This window comes from Rhinolophus hipposideros, assembly GCF_964194185.1.
Source record: "Rhinolophus hipposideros genome assembly, chromosome: 7".
NCBI classification, from domain to species: Eukaryota; Metazoa; Chordata; class Mammalia; order Chiroptera; family Rhinolophidae; genus Rhinolophus; species Rhinolophus hipposideros.
Genome location: NC_138053.1, coordinates 74782952 through 74803399, shown reverse-complemented (window position 1 = coordinate 74803399; position 20448 = coordinate 74782952). Strand labels below are relative to the sequence as shown.

General features: G+C 36.9%; 2 protein-coding genes across 2 annotated transcripts in view; both read right to left on the bottom strand.

The window, feature by feature from the left end:
• Nucleotides 1-20448, bottom strand: part of FYB1 (FYN binding protein 1) — a 205498-nt gene that overhangs the window by 181309 nt on the left and 3741 nt on the right. The window contains exons 2-7 of the mRNA XM_081053235.1: nt 19578-19683; nt 19036-19180; nt 18665-18812; nt 9763-9901; nt 5425-5688; nt 1491-1731 (exon numbers count right to left, since the gene is read on the bottom strand). The gene's annotated coding sequence lies outside the window, so the exon portion shown is untranslated. The remainder of the gene's footprint in view (nt 1-1490; nt 1732-5424; nt 5689-9762; nt 9902-18664; nt 18813-19035; nt 19181-19577; nt 19684-20448) is intronic.
• C9 (complement C9) overlaps nt 1-20448 on the bottom strand; it is a gene marked incomplete at both ends in the record, with an annotated part of 37374 nt that overhangs the window by 14426 nt on the left and 2500 nt on the right. The window contains 7 exons of the mRNA XM_081053586.1: nt 1491-1731; nt 5425-5688; nt 9763-9901; nt 15131-15219; nt 18580-18812; nt 19036-19180; nt 19578-19683. Of these exons, the coding sequence (XP_080909712.1) occupies nt 1491-1731; nt 5425-5688; nt 9763-9901; nt 15131-15219; nt 18580-18812; nt 19036-19180; nt 19578-19683 (1217 nt within the window). The remainder of the gene's footprint in view (nt 1-1490; nt 1732-5424; nt 5689-9762; nt 9902-15130; nt 15220-18579; nt 18813-19035; nt 19181-19577; nt 19684-20448) is intronic.

Genomic DNA, 20448 nt, shown 5'->3' with positions numbered 1-20448 from the left:
TGTTTCAGCTGTGGAACTTTCCATGTCCAGAGTCTGGTCATCCCAAGTCAAGGTGGAGGATGGCTTGGTCCTCAGATATCGCCACTGGAAGTGAGAAAGATGACTTCCTCTTTGAAGACACCAGGATTGACCTAATGACGCTTGTCTATTAAGACCAGAAGGTAAGTAGATTTAAATTGGTAGCTCTGAATTATCCAAGATTAAAGATTTCAGCTCATAGAGTTTTCCACCGATGAACTCTTAGCCTGAAGGGTTCCCTGTGCTTTGATCACCCTTGCTGATCCTTTCTCTTCTGATTTTCAAGTTACGCAAGACACAGTCCTCTTATGGCCCTCACCCCCAACCATGTGATATCTATCAATATAGTTTACCAGGCAGAGCTCAGAGACCTTATTATGCTATCTTGCAGAATATAACCTTATGGGGCAGCATAACAATTAAGCAACGTCGTATTCCACTCTCTTGGACCAGGCCTCTACCTGCCAAGACTAGACTGAGACATCAAGAGCAACTGGTACTGGCCATGCCATATTTATTTTATTCACAGAGTGTTTACCAAGTGTGGGGTCAGTGCCAGGCTTTAAGATCATAGCTACAACCCATTCTTCATTGACATTGCCAGAGGCTACAGGGAAGGAGCTATGGAAGTGGTTTTGGCAACACTTCCCTTCCTAAGAGACACACCCAAAAACTTTGAGGGCAGAGAGAGAAGATACATTGGCATCTATCACCTCTTTAAGAAATATTATAATTTGTCATAATCACAAAATAAATATTTAAAACTTATTAACATAGTCCCTTTCCACCTACTTTATTCTTGAAATGTTTATGTAAAGCCTTTAGGCCAGAATGGCAATTATGTAGCACATAGGCCTGTCCGGTACCCATGGCAGACATTGATGATTAAACATGGCCTTCTTTCCATGGTCAGAAACCTACTCAACATGGACCCAATTCAACTACCACCATATGATTAGAATCGTCATCATACAAGGTAAAACTAATTTTTCACCCTTGTTTGAACATGTTAAACTTGTATGATGTTAACATTGCTTCTTTCCTTCTCCCTAAGAGAAAACTTAGAACAATATTTCCTTTCCAATACTGAAGAATACTTTGGAAGATAATTGTCATACATATAATTGATACAGTCTACTGAATGAGAAGTAGGTTATGTAAATTAGGTCTCATACTTTGTTTCACCATTTAAACAGGATTTCACTAAAAGAAGCCCTACCAGATAATACTAAATTGTAATACGATGTTGTTCATTTTTCAGTAGTGCTGCTGAGTTTGCATGACCAAGTCGTATTGTTTGAGGTCAAAGTTGATTTGCTGTTTGATAGGGTTTTAGAAGCTGAGGAGCTGGGAGAGAGTTTTCTCAAAGAAGCAGGTTATAGAAACATATTCCTAAGCCTTTAACCTTTGAAAGAGGTTAGCAACAGGAATAATGTGGTTAATAGGAGTCAGAGCTCTATTTCTAGGCATACCTTTCTCCTTCATGGCAGCTTTATCCAAAACATATATTAGTTCATAGAGTCCTCCTAGAGATCCAGCGCTACTGTAGTGGGTTCCATAGGTTTCCAAAAATGCGAAATATTCTCCCTTTTCATAGGTAGCTGGCAGAGCTTTTACATCATCCAAGAAAGTTGATGTCAGCATGATACCTCGACTTCTCATCACAAATCTTCCCAGATCAACCATTCCTTTCACATGCAGAAATATTTTTTCCTTTGTTGTAGAGTAAAAGAAAATAAATGTGAGTTTTATCATCATTATTTCAAATTTAAAATCACAAAATTCAGAACGTCCACAGACAATACCTTTTTTAGCAGTGACCATAAGATACCACGCTAACCCACTAGAATGTCAACCTTAAAATACTATCAGTACCAACTGTTGTGAAGATGTACAGCAACTAGAACTCTCTTGCATATTACTGTAGGGGGAGGAAGGGGAACATAAAATGGTGTAACCACGTTGAAGAACTGTTTGGCAATTTCTTATAAAAGTAAACACACGTCTACCCTATGACCAGCAATTCTACTTTTACATATTTACCAAAGATCAATGGAAAAACAGTCCACAAAAACACCTGTACAAGACTTAAAGGCATGAGGGAATTTTCCCGAAGTCACAGAAATATTCTATATCTTGTTGGAGGAGGTGGTTACACAGGTGGATGCCATAGTCAAAACTCATGGAACTATATGCTTAAAATCTTTGTATTTTATTGTATGCAAATTATACCTCACAAAGTTGATTTAAAAACATTAACAATGGGAGGAAATGTAGACAAGTATATGAGGTCCAATCTTTTTATTTTTCAAATGAGGAAACTCTGATCCAAAGGTATCAAATTATTTGCCCCAAATGACAAAAATAGTCTGTGACAGCGATTGGTACTAAAATAACTAACTCTCAGGTCTCCCTGTTTCTTCCATTATGTCCTCTTAATATTTGACAACAGAGATGAGACAGACAATATTTTAAGCCAATTTCACACAGCTCAACAGTTAAATATTCCCTGAGATGATGGCTTAAATTTCTAAGAGAAAACTGGGCACTGATGAAGAACTATGTGATTCAATGCCATAGACTGTCCCAGCCAAAACTAAATTATAATTAGCACCCATGATTTTGTAGATGGTTCTTTCGAGATTCTCCTGCTACAGTTGTGTTTGGCACATGTCGATTGCATGGAAGTTGAAAACATTTTGTTATTTTTTTAAGGTACACCTCAGTGTATATGAACATCACATTAAACTTTTTGTGTTCTAGAAGCACAATTGTTCACACTGCATGACTTAACTTCAGGTGATAGTGGGTGATTCAGTCTCTAACAAAAATTCTAAAGGAAATTACTGCATATATAATATGTTGTATGAGTTCTCCATCTGATGACTTGCATAACAATTCATAATGGAATCTCAAAGATGCACAAAATATACTTGGATTCCTTTTCACTATTGCTAAAATTAGGAAATATATCTTGTCAGAAAGATGTTATGCTCTTTGGTTCAACTTATTTTAGAGGTAGACCTTAGATCATTCCCATTCAAACATACTGTTGTTTCTTGCATCTTAAAAGGATTGAAAAAAACATCTCTTGACCTCACTTGTACAACCATTTGCTACATACTTCTTTGTCTTTGTTAGAAGAAAAATTCCTTTAAAGAATTTTCTATACTGGCTGTTTCTAATTCTTTTCTTCCCAGTTTCTCTTAAATCTAAATCAGCCATCCTGATGCCCTCACAACTCCAACAAAGCTTCTCATGTTGGGGTCATAAATGATCTTCAAAATGCTAAAGCCAGTGATGGCCTCTTAGTCCTCATCTTCTTTGACATACGTATTAGTACACTTGACACAGTTCATCACTTCTTTTTCCTCGATAGTGTTTCTTTTCTTGTCTTTTAGGGCAGTTCTTCTCAAACTGTAAAGTGCAAACAAATCACCTAGAGAATATTGTTAAAATGCAATTCTGTTTCAGTAGGTCTGCGGTAGAGTCTGAAGTTCTAGATTCCCAGTGATGTAATTGCTGCTGGTCCATGGACCGCACTTTGAGTAGCAAGGTTATAGGGCATTACACTGGCCACATTTGAAATTCTTGTGTTTAGTCTTTGATTTTTTTAAAAATCTATCTATATTAACTCTGTTAGTTGTCTTACCAAGCCCTATGACTTTAAGCACCATCTATATATCAAAACTCCCAAATTTATAGCTCAAGCCCAGACCTCTTTCCTAAACTCCAGAATCATAATACCAACTTCGTTTTTCACACCCCCATTGGGAGTCTAATAGACATCTCATCCTTAATCCAACTAAAACTTAACCAATGGTGTTCTTCTCCAGACTTGTTCTACCTGAAGTTTTTTTCACCTCAATTGATAGCAAATTCATCCTTCCAGTTGCTTAGGCCCAAAACCTTGGCATCATGTTTGACTCTACAACTGTCCTGCCTGAACTACCATCATCTGTCACCTGGACTCCTGCAATAATTTTTAACAAAACTTCTTGCTTTTGCTCTTAAATCCCATAATCTCTACTCAACAAAGTGCTCAGAGCAATCATTTAAAATATATTAGGGTATGTCAATCTTCTATTAAAAGTAGAAGATTAAAGAGTTCAGTGACCTCTCATGTCACTCAGAGAAAAAGGAAACTCTCAGAATAAGCTATGAGTCCCTTTACACTCTCTGGTTCAAGGTGACTTCCAGCCTTTTCTGGTTCACTTTGGCCCAATGGGCAGGTATGTTTCCATCTTAGAGATTTGTATCTAAAACTTTCTTCTGCCAGATATATCATCCCAACTATAACTATTTGGCTATCTTGTCTCTTTCAAATAGTGCCATATCTCATCTTCTCAATGAAGTCTATCCTGAGCTCCCTTTTTAATCCTGCCATCTGCCCAGCACTCTTGATTTCCCTCATGTTACTCTATATTTCATTTTATTCCAAAGCACTTATCACTTTCTAAGTACTACATAGCTTCAATTTTTTTGCTATTATGTTAATTATTTCTGTCTATCTCCCCCAGCTGAGCATCCAGGTCCATGAGTTTGGTTCACAGATGGGTTCTAAACACCTGGAGCAGTGTCTGACCACATAGTAAGTCCACAGTTAAATATTTGTTGAATGACTTAAAGAATTTTCCAAGTGCACACTTAGGTGTATATTCATGTGAATACATAGGCAATGTACAGATCCATAAAACAATTATAAAATTAGTATCATAAGCACTAAGAGTGAATTATTATATTTTTAAAGTGGGAGATGGGTTTCTATATAGGTGACGGTGATATCAGAGAAGGAAGAATGATCATTTTACCAGCATCATGATGATTACAGAAACTATATTCTGTATTTATTCCAAAGGTGATGAAACAAACTTCTAAATCTGGCTTAAATACTAAAACACAAACACACTTTCAAAGTCTCAAATTAAAGATATGATTACAAAGTAAGCAGACCAATTTCATATGCAATGTGTACGTTTCATGGCATCATTACTTTAGAGACCCACTTTATAGTAAGTAAATTGCCATCATCCTAAGGCATTACAATGAATTACCAAAGTTACTCAATATGATTCTTCATTGCAATTCTGAAGATAGGATAAATTGAACAGTCTGTTACCATAATCTCAGTCAAAAAGTATGTTCTGAATTCTTAATATGCTTGTTCTCTGTTCACTACCACCAACATTGTCACTACTTACCAGCCCTAAAGATCATATATGGGACTTTTTTCCAGTTACCATTCTTCTTCCTGACTTTGTAGCTACATATCAGAGGATTCGTTGAGTATTAAATTTTTCTCCCTCTTCTAAGCTCAATCTGCACTAAACACAAACTTAAAAGAGGGACTTTGGTTAGTTTGAAAAATATCCCATTATATTCTCTATATGAAGTATTTGGTCTTACCTTCTTAGAAGAATGTGACAAGAACAGTTGGTAAAGTTCGTTTTTGGAATATGTAAATCGAAATTTACCCTCAGAATTTAATTCACAAGTATTTGGCTCATCAACTTGTTTTTCAGATTTATCTTCACACCTATATCTTTCAGTAGGTGTGAATTTTAGAGATATATCTGCATTAAACTTTGATGTCGTCTCTTGCATGATACTTTTGAATGCTTCAATTTGTTCTTCATAATGCTCAGTTTTGAAATTTTTGTCGACTTTTGTCTAAAAGATAATAAGAAAATATTGTTTAAAAAAGCATAAAAAAAGCACCCAAAATAAACACCGAAAAAGACCCCACAGTTATTTGGAAGGCAATAAAGCAAAAGAGTTAAGTGAAGGCACTGAAATGAAGACTGCTGGGGTTCAAATACAGGCTCCACGACTTGGAAGACATTATGCAATAACCTTTCTATGCCTAGTCTGATTCTTAGTTGGTAAAAGAGGGATACTCACAACACCTAGCCCCGATGTGGTGGTAAGGATTCAGTGAGATAATGCGCGTTAAGGGCTTAGAACATAGCAAGTTTCCAAAAGTTAATATATTAATAATTAAGAAGCCAGTTGCATAACAGTTGATGCATTATATACTCCTTCTTGAAGAAAGAAAGGAAGGAAGAAAGAAGGAAGGAAGGAAGGAAGGAAGGAAGGAAGGAAGGAAGGAAGGAAGGAAGAAAGAAAGAAAGAAAGAAAGAAAGAAAGAAAGAAAGAAAGAAAGAAAGAAAGAAAGAAAGAAAGAAAGTTATAAAGTTAACCCTTATTAATGGCTTATCAGCCAGGTACTGTTTTGTGTATTTTACACATGTTAATTAATTTAAGTAGAAAGGCCAGAACTTAACCTTTATACTCTACTGCCTGTAAAAACAGATAGATAGACAGGTAGATATAGATAGATAGATAGATAGATAGATAGATAGATAGATAGATAGATAGATGATAGATAGATAGATAGATAGATAGATAGATAGATAGATAGATAGATGATAGATAGCTAGATAGATAGACATTTTTATGTGTATGGAAAATTACTGGAAATATAGTCAAACCACAGAGTGTTTGCCCTTGAGAAGGGGAACTGTGAAATGGGAATGTGGAGTGGGAGTATTTTTCCTTGTGTAATCTGTTGTGCTGTTTGAATTTTCTGATTTTTTTTTTATATTCATTTTTGCATGGAAAACAACAACAACAACAAACCCAGAACTAAACAATCTAGTTAAAAAATTAAAATTTTCAATTAAAACATTCTTTACCAAATTGGCTACTGTCAAGTATCAAAGGGAAGGTTGTTAATCTCAACATTTAAGCTCTTTCCAGAGGTCCTCTGAAAGAGGTTGCAATTCTTATCTAGGAAGAAGACACTCATCTCTTCAGTTACTGGCATAGACTGGATTCACCAGCATGCATTGGATGATTATTCTGCATAGGGAATGTTTTGGTCTGAATGTTTATGTCTCCCCAAAATCCATATTAAATTCCTACACCAATGTTATGGTATTAGGAGGTGGGAACCTAGGGAGGAGTCTTCACTATTGGGATTAGAGCTCTATTAAAAGTAACCTCACAGAGCTCATGAGCCCCTCCCATTATGTGAGAACACAACGAGAAGTCTGCAGCCTAGAAGAGAGTCCTGACATGACCAGACTGTGAGAAACAAATTTCCATTATTTCTAAGTTAGCTGGTCTCTGATATTTTGTTATAGCACCAGAACAGACTAAGACAGAGAATCTAAACTTACCATCTAATGGAAAAGACTAAAAAATGTATGTAATTTTCTTTAAAGCAAGGCATGCTGGGAAAAGTACTCAATATATAGGGGAAGAGTAACCTAACCATGCCATTTCCCTGTTTAAAATCTTTCAAAATCTTCCCACTGACTTAAGATAAAGTCTAAACTAGAGTTATTCCAAGTTAACCTCTCCTTACTCAAGCCCTTCAGCCACTTTTCCACATCCACAGTTTATGCTTCTTCCCACCACAGGGCCCTTTTATACTTTCTGGACTGTTCTCTAGCACGCCCCCATCCTCACATAACACAAACATTAAACACACTCATACACATATTCTCTCTCTCTCTCTCTCTCTCTCTCTCTCTCTCTCTCTCTCTCTGTCTCTCTCTCTCATATACATACTATACCCCTTGCCCTAGTTAATTCATACTATTTCAAGTCATAGATTAAGCATCAGGGAGGCCTTTCCTGATCCCACAGACTAACAAACCATTTTCTACAAGCTCTCATGGCTTTTCTTTTAAAATAAAATAAAATGAACATCGATTCCATTTTATAATTGCTTATTTAATAGGCCATCATATGACAAACTCCAAGAAGTCAGGGACCGCGTCTGTGTTATCCACATGTCACTATAATGTCTCCATTTAGTAAATTGCCTGGCACATAGTAGACGCTAGTAAACATGTATTTAACTTAATATGCAGATCCAATATAGCTAATGATAATAACTAATACTTATTGAGTGGCAACAAGGTTGGCTACTTACTTTCCAATACCATAACAGATTAAATAAGAGGAGTACCAGCAGTAATAGCACCAAGGAGTTGATTTGGGGATTTCAGCAAGCCTTAAGTCATTCCATCAAGCCATGTTCCTCAGATGGCACCAAGTAAATATTCAGGTCTATAATCGTTATCTGCTTTTTTTTTTTTATAAGCTTGATGCCAAAACTCATTTGGAGGTATTGATCTGATGTGAACTGATAAATAGTTATTAATAGTCTTCATTTCTCCCACTTTGTGTGAACATGGGTTATCTCTGCTGCGGAAATATTCATGTGTTTGATTATGGGATGCTGCTCCTAACGCCACTGGGTATGTAAGTAATGCACAGGGGGTGCCAAAAAAATGCATACACATTTTAAGAGACGTTACCTTAAAATGTGTACATATCTATTATTGGCACCCCCTGTATATGGAAAGTACCGCATCATCTTTGTAAAATCCAAAACATTCTGACTGAGGAAGTTTTCAAGGTTGTAGATAAGGGAAAAGAGTGTCCCTACTCTCCAAATGTAGCTTAAAGATTGGTCCTGGGCAACCCTCCAGCCCTGGCAAGTTAGTACACTTATACAGAAGCTAAGAGTCTGGTCACAGTGACTAAGAACTCTGTGACCAGAGTTCTTAGCTGTGACCTGAGAACTCAAAACAAAATAAAGCAACACAACGACAACCATTCTTCCATAAGCAATGACAAAGGTTACCTTATCTTTGGTATCTTCTTTTTAAGAAAGTAGAACATGTGCAATACTTTCTACAAAGAATATTATTTTCCCCTCAAAAAAATATGCTTAAAGAAGGTGGGTGAACCAAGCATGATGCGGAAAGATCAATAATCCAAAATGTTCCCTGAGATTTGTGGGAAAATGATTCTATGAAGATACAAAAAAATTGACAAAAAAATATGACATGCAAGAAAAATGCCAGTCAAATTGTCCAGTCATTAAAATTTTTAGAATCCATGGAGGTACAGGATCATTTCAGGCTGCAATGGGTGGGTATTGATTTATAATGTTGTTAGAAATAGAAGGAATAATAACTACACTTATTTAAAAGTATATATGTTTTTTAAATTGGTGGGAGTGGCAACAATAATAAAGGATTTTGTCTCCAGTGGGACTATTTAAAGAAACAGAATATTTTAGCTCCTTGTTTATAAGCTAATTATTATTTTTATTATATCTTGCTTAGACCAAAGAAGTTATCTGTAAAGGTGATAAATATTAATCCTTTAAATGGGGGTCCTGTTTGTGGATGGTTTTAGAGGATTCAGGTGACTTTCAGAAAGGTGGTAAGTTTAGGGTGAACTTATGTAGAGTAAAAATCACTTGAAGAAATAGTTTCACAAGAACTAGAGCAGTTTGAGGTAAATGAAAATAGACACTCACATTAGTCAAGCAGGCTTTACAAAGGGGAATATTGAAGAAAAACAAACATAAAGATTTCATTGGTAGGCTAGCAAAAACTGAGCTTAAATAGCACAGAAGTGTTCTCAATTCTTAAATCAGCACTAATTTAATTTTTAGTTTTATCAGGACCTTAGATGATTCTTTTTGTAGTCTAGGTATTTGTCCAAACTCTATCACTAGATGCATGTCACTGAGCGTTGATTGTAGACTACTGTATACTTTCTAAAGAGATCCAGTTTCTACATCCTCTTCTTTAAGTCACTCTTATTTACAAATTACAGTTTTATTTCACTGAATTTTTCACATTATTTAGTATTAAACTTATCTCAATAGCTTTTAACTAAAAGCAGAACCATGTGTTTTCTTCTGAGGAGACTTACCTCAAAGGCTAGAGTAGCCACATTCCAAGGTCTTCGGTAATAGGTCAAGGTGTTGCCATCCCGAACGCGGTCACAGAGTCCATTGTAGTACTCATTGTCAAAAGGTGTGGTGAGGGGAACCATTCCTAAGATATTGATCCTGAGAATGAACAGAGGAGCATCAGGTAGGGAGATGGCAGGAGCTAGTGCAAGGCAGCTCTCTAGCTGGGGAGAGAGAGAGCTTCGGCTCATGTCCCCATCACCCAATGTGTGTGTGGTATACTCAGGAACAGAAACAACAGCCTGTTCCCCTCTGTTCTGTGTCTCTGGCACAAAGCATACCTTACGGAGTCCTTATAAACTCTTTTAGACAACTAGGCCTGTTGAGAGCACAATGAAAGAAATGCAGCAAGTAAAGAGTAAGAGCCCACCTGGCTTCTACAGTCTTAACTCTATTGCTGTAACTTTTAGCTAACCTCCCTTCGTGAACTAAGAGTTAATGCTGTAATACCGTGTTTCCCCGAAAATAAGACCGGGTCTTATATTAAGATTTGCTCCAAAAGATGCCTTAGGGCTTATGTTCAGGGGATGTCATCCTGAAAAATCATGCTAGGGCTTATTTTCTGGTTAGGTTTTATTTTTGAGGAAACACAGAACCACCTATTTAAATTATTTGAGAATAGAGCACCTCAGGGGTACAGTATAACCTATGCATGTAATTTTTAATCTATGAATCAACACTAGGGCTCTTTACTCATTCTCTTTATTTATTTTTTAACATTTTCTTTAATTATTAGTTTCAGGTGCACAAAACAATGTACTAGACATTTATCATTTATATCCCTCACACAGTGACAACCCCTTTCCCCCCATCCACTACCCCTCTGACATCGCACACAGCCGTTACATTTCCACTGTCTCTATTCCTAATGCTGTACTCCACTTCTTGTAAAATACATATGTAAAATTGTAGTTGACATTATCGTTCAGCTTCAGCTTCAGGTGTACAGTGCAGTGATCAGGCATCTACATCATCCCTGAGGTGGTCTCCCTAATGAGACAAGTACCTTATGATCCAGTAATTCCACTCCTAGGTATCTATCCAGAGAAATCCAAAACTCTAATTCAAAAAAATTTATGCACTCCTATGTTTATTGCAACACTATACACAATGGCCAAGACATGGAAACAACCGAAATGCCCATCGGTAGATGACTGGATTAAGAAACTGTGGTACATTTATACAATGGAGTATTACACAACCATAAAGAAGAATAAAATCTTACCATTTGCAGCAACATGGATGGACCTGGAGAACATTATGTTAAGTGAAATAAGTCAGACAGAGAAAGACAAAGACAAGTACCATATGATCTCACTTATATGTGAAATCTAAAGAAAAGAATAAATGAATGAACTAATCAGAAACAGTTTCAGAGACATAGAGGAAAAACTGAGGGTTGCTAGATGGGATGTGGGGGTGGGAATAAGGGGGAAGGTGAGGGGATTAGAAAGCACAGTTGGTAACCACAAGATTGCCACGAAAGTCAATTTGGGAAATGTAATCCTCATTCTCTTTAAACTTAAGCCTTGTTCTCCAGTTGTCTCATTGCCTGTCAAGAACTTCATTCCCTCCAAACTTAAATTAGTCCTTTGTTTCCAAGAGGAGTCCCCCAATTTCGGCATCCCAGCAAAAGCTTTTTAAAAGTTCTACAGCAAAATATTTGTATTTGGCAAGATTTAATTCAGAAATAGGAATCTTGGATAGCTTAAAAGAAGTTGTTTGATTTGTAAGCCTAAAACCAATATTTGAACAAAAAGCACTTCGTTCTTTTGTGAAGTTCACCTCTGTGAAGATCACTTTTGTTAATTGAAGGAATAGTCATTGCTGTCTAGACTATATCTGGAATAAATGGCCCCAGGACAGGGAGATCAAAATGAAAGTTTGATCCTCACATCTATAACTTTTAGCTTGGCACAAAAGCATAAACTCTTCTATTGTTCTAGACCACATTCCTAGCTCCCATGAGCTGCATTACAAATTCAGATGTTGGTTTCAAGAGCAATTTGTCAAAGGGTATGGATGGCTTACTATAAAACCATTGCTAATGCAAGAAAAATAATTAAAAGGGTATCCTATTGCCAGTGGGTTAGTTCAAAACAACATCTTCATATAAGCAGCACATTCTTAATAAGCTTTGAATTTACAAACAAAGTGTACATTATAGCTCCACTTTAGTGGAAGGCAAGTTAAGAAACTGGTTCAAGACTATCTTGCTCAGGGCTGACTGTGTAGTTAAAACGAACCACTTCTCACTTCTTGCCCCACCAAAAATACCTTTCATGAAAAATGCCGTGGCCCTGAAATTCTAGCATAGGGCCAAAAATTAGACCTACTAACCTGAATAAGAAAGAGAGAGAAAAAGAAACATTATGGATCTGGTTTACTTTCTTAAATACCTTATCCTTCATGACAGATTAAAATTTTGCTTTAATTCTTCACCCATCCCTGTGTCTATAGATATGTGAGCAATATATATATATATATATATATATATATATATATAATATATATATTATATATATATTTTATATATATATGTATTACTAAAATTTTGATGCAAAGACATAAAATACTAGAAACAAATGATCTGCATTTGTTTGTTAAACAAGAACTCAAACACAGTTTCTTTATTCCGTAGTAAATTGTCCTCCTTATATCTACATTAACAGAGGCCCTCTACTTCTTCACTTTCCTTGAGTAATGACATTAATCTTTGTTTATAATGATGGTTAACTCCTAGGTGACTACTGTATCTATGTGTAGTGTAGTGTTTGTTATAAACACTGGTTAATATTAAAAGAGTTAATACACAGTTTTTGACCTTATGAAAATCATATTCCACGTAGGGAGTTAGACACCCAACCACCAATTTAAAAACAAGTTGTCCAAGGACAAACATGCACATGCCAAATGAGTAGTTTAGTTCAGTGCTGTGCAGGGTCCCAAGAAGAAGAGATCCCCATGGCAGGCTCATAAAAAAGAGTTTTAAAAAAAGAAGGATTTGATTTGTTTTGAACGATGGGGCTCAAGGAGGAGGAGTGTGTACAAAAGCCTGGAGGTGAAAATGTGTATGGCATGTTTTCAGGCAGTAGTCTTCAGATTTTCAGGTTGTTTATTCTATAGAAAATTTTGATAAACTAAACCTCCCTGCACAGTTTTAATTTGACATTTAAAATTTTTCATCTTAAGTTTAAGAAGTTGCAAAGGATATAATTTCCCAGGATGCTGTACATATTTATATTTTAAAATATAATTATTTTGTCTCTTTTAAAAACAAATCCTTTTTCTGCAGCACAAGTGTTGGAGAGGCTGTGGAGAAAAAGGAACCCTCATACACTCTTGGTGGGAATGCAGACTGGTGCAGACACTATGGAAGGCAGTGTGGAGGTTCCTCAGAAAATCCAGACTAGAATTACCATGTGACCCAGCAATCCCTCTCCTGGGTATGTACCCCCAAAATCTGAAAACATTTATCCATAAAGATATATATGCTCCGATGTTTATTGCAGCTTTATTTACGGTGGCCAAGACATGGAAAAAACTCAAATGTCCTTCAGTAGATGATTGGGTAAAGATGTGGTATATATACATAATGGAATAGTATTCTGCCATAAGAAAAGAGGAGGTAGTGCCTTTTACGATCCAGGATGGATCTTGAGATTATTATGCTAAAAGAAATAAGTCAGAGAGAAAAAGTCAAGAACCATATGATTTCACTGATATGTGGGATATAAAACTGAAAGCAACAAAGAAACAAGACAAACAAAGAAAGAAACAAAAACTCATAGACACAGATGATAGATAGTTTAGTGGTTACCGGAGAGTAAGGGGGTATAAGGGTGGTAGATGAGGGTAAATGGGATCAAATATATGGTGATGGAAGGAGAACTGACTTTGGGTGGTGAACACACAGTGTGATATATAGATGATGTATTACAGAATTGTACACTTGAAACCTATGTAACTTTACTAACCATTGTCACCCCAATAAACTTAAAAAATATATAAATAAATAAATAAATAAATAAATAAATAAATCCAGTGGAATATAAATGCTATAGTGATGGTCACTACAATATTTATATTTCTTTAACAGCTGGACATTTTGTAGTACTTTTTTTAATAGACTATATTTTAGAGCAGTTTTAAGTTCATACCAAAATGAGCAGAAGATAGAGATGTCACATATACCCATACACTCCTTTTATTCTTAAATTCATATTTGTATTCTATTTTCACCATAGAATTTTAACTTAATGTAATTTCATTTTATGCTTGGAAGTTTTAATTGATCCACTTTGATAGTTATTTGTACCAAAAAGGTATTAATTTAAATTTTAAAAATATTAAATATCCTTTGACTATAGGGTCCTAGTATTTAAATAATTCCCCTGGATTGAGTTATAATTATTATTAGTAGTATATAAGGATATGACACATTAAAAAATTGTTAATAAATATACGGAAAATTTTAGTGAAAGCTGTCTCTCACTGAAATGATTGGGGCTTCTTTTATTTGTGGTCTCTGATATTTTTATTTATTTATTGGGGTGACAATTGTTAGTGAAATTACATAGATTTCAGGTGTACAATTCTGTATTACATCGTCTATAAATCCCATTGTGTGTTCACTACCCAGTCAGTTCTCCTTCCATCACCATATATTTGATCCGCCTTACCCTCATCTCCCATCCCGTGGGGCTTCTTTTTAATTAATTGATGAGTTCTTGCATCCATGGATGAATATTACTTATTGCTTTTCCAGAAAAAGACAGGGTTCAGTATCAAATTTATTCTTACTTTCCATTTTTATAGAAGTAAATGCTGACTCACATAAATAAGTACATAAGAATAGAACAAATTTTGTCATAGCAATGTCACTCAGTTCTTTGACCTTCTGAATTTTATGCCCCCAAAAACATATGCTAGTTTTTCATCAAAAATTATTTTTATAGTCTGTTATCTGATAATTGATTAGGACATCTTTAATGTCATTAATAAAAAGAATTGGAGACCATCTGACTTATGAACACTTGGAGTTGTTTCTTGATTTTTCCACTGTATTGTAAAATGTGAGATGATTCAGGGGTGTACTCTTCTTTTGGAAAGTGTTAGATGATGGTAAAAGAGGGGGTGAGAGAGGAAAATGGGCTTGACAACTTGAATGCCAGTGAGTCGTCAAGCTTATCAATTTTATGAAAAATATGTGTATATGCAATTGAAGATTTACTATGAGTGAAATAGATTAATAAGTAACTAATAGTTGAGGAAAGAATTATCTTAAAACGTACCTAGCTCCCTCTCTTGGAAAGTCTTTTTGCATACCCCAGTCTGAAGGTTATTGTCTCACAGATCAGCAAATTGACCAGTTGGCTGGATCCATCTGGAAAGTCACAATAAAGCTGATCCACACTCTAAAGCACAACCAAGGAGGAAATGTTTAAAAACTTTTGACTTGGTTCCACTATTACAGAGACAGCCAGTCTGGTGTAGAATGAGCCAGAATTTTTTTCTGCCAAGAAACATGAAAACTTCTCATGGATGGATCAAATGTCATTGCCTGGGAAATAAAAAAAAACATGTGTTGTTTGGCAGCACTTAGAGATGCCTGTTTTCACACCTGCATCTAGAACCACAGGCAGTTCCAATTTACCAGGTGAAATGAAGAGAAAAGGTCCCTCCATAGAAGTGGTGTTATGCTTAGATCACACAAAAAATAGTAATTCCTTGTATATTCTACATCATTTGCAGCTGGTTCAGATTTATGTTTTTACAATGAATGCAAGATGAGTTAGGGATTTCCCTAAACACTTCTGGAGAATCTCAGATGCCTATAAGATAGAGACTGAAGCATCTGTGATACAAGTGAATTCTCCTGACATAAGAATTTAAATGAGAGTCCTTCAAATAAAAATAGTATAAATTAATTGTAATGAGCACTTGTGACTTTCATGTGTAAAAGAATCTGAGTGGATATGACTGCTGATAAGACTTGTTGAAGTTTTCCAGGTTGGGTGGTGTAGAAGCACTTTATATGCATGTTGTTAACGGTTAGGATGTTTACGTCTATCACCTCTATTTCAACATAATCCCATCGCCCCGTATAAGAGTAATGGAGATGGACAGTAAATAAATCTTTAATATTAATGGTATTGAAGAATACCATAAATATAATAAAGCATGCTATTTTGAAACCTCTTCTTAAATATTAATTGTTGATTTATACTAGTCTTCTATGCTCCTGACTTAGATATTTGGGTAATACATACTACTTGAGTTTCACTTTCTAAAGTTACTTTTGCTTTGATGTTAGCATGTCGCCTCATGGGGTTTGTAGTGAGGTGGGAAAGGTGATGTGGTAGTGATGGGTATGTGGCAGAAGGAAAAGGTAAGCAGCCTGGAGGAGAAAATAAAGTCTTATGGACGTCAAAGAAACTTCAGTTTTAGTTCGGCTAGAAACTAATGAGCCAAATGGCCTTATTTCATTCAGTTCTTTTCTGTAAAATAAATATAATATCTCCCCTAACTATCTCACAGGATTATTATGAAAATCTACAAAGAAGGAATGAATGTGCAAAAAGATTTTGGAAAGCTCAAAGTATTAGGCAAATGAAAACTGTCAGAGAACAATAGGTTTTTATGAAGGCTAAATTGGTTATAGGTTATGGCTCACAGTAATGGGGAATTTAATAAAAAATGTTGGCGACTGAGTCTATTAAGGCCTCCTTTTCCACCTCTGAGGCTGACCTTTTCCCATAACGGGCTCCACCAGCTCTCCTATTTCTGAAGACGCAGCCCTGTGATGTTCCCTATCACCAACCAGTGAAGCATGAGGTATTTAAAGGGCCTTAGCCAGCTCTCTGGAGGCTTCAATATGAAATTCCCTGGCAAATGCTATATAATAAATTTTCTTTTCTCTGAACAAAGGAAACCAATACATTATGAATAATTGTTTTTCAGCTAAATGGGCCAAGATTTCTGTATCTTTTTCCTATAAGACAAGATGTAAATTTGCATTAAGTGAGAATATATAACATATGTAATGTCTTGCTTCAAGCCCTTTTGTTTAGATTAGGAAGAAAACTGTTTCTTGGATCCCAAATAAAGCAAAATAAAGTAATAATGGGCTTTTGCCATGGACTCATAGTCTCTTCGTGAGAAATGCAGCAAGAAGAGCTGCTGTGATCTGGTTAAAAGGTTTTGGACAACTCCCATACCATTTCCGCCAATTATTAAGACCTGCTATTTGGTGCCCAAGACCACCTATTTGATTCAAGATTCCTACCTTTAGGCTTAGGGCCAACAGCACTGTGGATATTATTTGAATGCTGCTTGGACAATATTTATAAAGTGAATAAAATGTGTATGAAATACTCTACCTGGTGTCTGACTCTTGGTATCCTGGAATGTTTTTCTCATACAACTGAAGAAGTGGAAGTTTGGTCTGTCTCAGAGAGAGAAGACATCTCCATTTTTACAGAAGTTTTATCTTAGGAACTGTCTAGTTCCTTAGTATAAGGTTCCTCAACCTCAGTACTTCTGACGTTTTGGGTCTGGTTGTCGTGTGCTTTGCAGGGCCTCAACCCACTGAATGTCAGCATGTTCCCTCACTCCTCCAAGCCACTCATCCCTACACCCCACAACCGTGGCCATCAAAATGGTCTCCAGACATCGCCAAATGTCCCCCGGGGTGGGGGGGAGCAGGAATCACCTCTTGTTGAGAACCACTACCTTAGTCCCTCTTCAGCTTTACTCTTACATCATCCCCATCTTCTTTCCTGTCCCAGTCCTTCTTCCCAGGACTGGAGTCCTGAACCTGAATTTCTGTCTCAGGACCCAGTTTCAGTTTTACCCGATGTCAACTGACACTATTTTAGAAAGCACTTAATTTTGTTAGTTAATTAATTCACCTATTTATCCACCCACCAGTGTTTGTTGAGCACCTACTATGATCCAGGCACTGAGACTGCGAGAATGAAGAGACACATTGCATTCAAGGCCTTGTGCCATCTCTGTTAATATACTACTGGATGGCTGAATAGTCTCTGTTAGGGACAATTTGCCAACAAATCCACCCAAACTATCTTTCCGGCTCAGAACAACTAATGGAGACTATGCCATGGACATCCATGGAATGTGCTCTGACGATGGAACAGAACGGAACAGAATAGCACCTCCAGCCTGTGCTATTTTCACAACTCTCGAAGCACAGACCTCTGTAAATGGTCTCTATTCTGTATAACTCTGAGTTCTAACTGTCTAAGAGTTTTCGTTGGAGCTTACCTGACCAAAGCCCCTATGTTTTGCATGGGAAATGAGCAAAACTTCAGCTCTCTATTGAGAACCATAGTCTAAACACCGTCACCCGCTAGCATCAGAATTTCTTTCTCTGTCCGATGCCTTTTGGGTCAACTCTAGAATGCTGGAACCTCCTGAGAACTTATAACCAGGTCTAGATCCAGGAGAAGTTCCAATGGAATATAGTCTTCCTGGCAATTCAAACATTTGAATGGAATTACCAGAACAATTTCAAATGCTGACATGTCATTTCAACATTGCTATGGTCTTCCAGATGTTTATAAATCAGACATTTCATCTCCTACTAGACTTGGAAATAATCACCTAATATCTTGATAGTCTAGTCCATTCTATAGACACCTATTGAAGTTAAGCAGTTGGTCCAAATTATCTTGAAATACTTATTCAGCACTTATGTTTTTTCAAGCTCAAATGTAATTCAAACAGAATATGGACCCACACGCTACTCTTCCTACCAGTGCAAATCCTCTACCACGGCAGGAGAGATGGAGATCACTTTCACTCATCTTCCTCGAGAATATCCAAGTGGAGTGTACTGACCCATTGCCTGCTGTCCGTGCCATCTCAGACTCTTCCACCACTTTTGTGCGACAAGGGGGACGGGGATCCTCGGTACAATCATCCTCATCAGAAAAGTCTCCGCAGTCATTATCGCCATTACACAGAAGTCGCCTCTTTATGCACCTGCCTGCAATCAAAATCAGGAAAGACACTGTCTGTCTAATGCCACGTTTTCTCTCTCTTCCTGAAGTTATCAAATGCAATTTAACGCTGAAGGGGACACTTGACGTTTTTGGACAGAACCATATATTGATGGCCCATTTGGGGTCCCCTTTCACACTTGGAAATCTGAAGCATCTTTCTTTTCACCCATGAGTTCACACAATGAGCAGTGGGAGTGCAAGGATTACCTGTAGCACATTTAAAATCATTGCCACAGCCATCCTCAGCATCTTCACAGATCTCCGTGGGCACACACTGCCGTCTGTCTCCCACAGCATCCAGGCACCTTTTCCCATTATATTGTCCAAAGACCTCAATTCTCCTTGAGCGAAACTGTACAAAACCACTTGGAAAGGTTAGAATGTCTAACGCCAAAAAGGGAGTGTGATGTAAAATTGCACTCCCACCATTGCAGCCCTCCAAGCTCACAGGAGTCAGTTGTTTTAAGATGGGAGCCATAAAAACGGTCCCTGCTGTTACTTAAAGTAACACCTCACGTTGCCAGGTTGGCTGTCTCTTCTACAGATGATGGTTCCTCACGACACTCATTTAAAATACTGTGCAACATTCAGGTTTCTCAGCAAGATTAGCTATATCCATTTAGATATTTATCTTTCCTTCTCAGTTTGAAGCTTAGTAGGGGGCTCCCTGACTCATAGTCATTTCTCTGGGGATGCAGTTAATAATTTCCACCTGGGGACGTCAGCAGGAAATAGCATTGAATGCTTACCATTTGTTTCAGGCAAGGGTCACATGCCGACCACTGGCTCCAGGGGCTCATTCTGCAGTCTATGGGTGATAGACTGTCATTTCTCTGTTCTTCCTCTAGGGCATAACTGAGACAATAGAACATATGCCAACTGAGACAATAGAACATTATATGCCAACTTATAATGACCATTATATGTGCCTGTTTCCAAAAAGTCTTTACAAACCATTTATTTTTATTTACTACTTTTCCGCTTTCCTAATTATACTACTTACCTTTTTACTATCTCTCTCATTAACACTATATCACATACTATTTTTTATTTTTAACTCATCTTTTTGTTTAATTCCTGTACTGAATTGTAATTTAACTTTCAACATAACCACAATAATGATGGTGGGGAGGAAAATTAGCCAGATGCCCTGCAAGGTGTCTTACATCGATTAGCCTTATATTTCCAGCTAGTTTATGAACTCACTGAAGCAACAAACCTTGTTTCATTTTATACCCCCAGACAGTCTGGCAAAGCCTGGAGTTGCCCAGTTCTATTGCAAATTTCAGCCATTCCTGAAGCAAGTACATCATAAATCAGGCCTTCTCACTCCTGCATTCTGTGTGTCCTAAATTGGAAGGCTTACCACTTCACATTCCACTTTAAAACTCATTTCTCATCTTTCTGTATTTTAACATCATCTATTTTGGCACTTATAGCCTTCCTTTCCTCCCCTAGACCCAGTGCTAAGGAGTACTTTTCTAGCTTTGAACTTTTCTTTCTCTCTTGGTTCACCATTTGGATCTCTTCTGGTTGCAACACCAACGTGTGATACAGGTTAGCTAGCATGTCCCTAGATAGACAGGGAGGTCCCTGGTGAAATCAACACAGACAGCCATA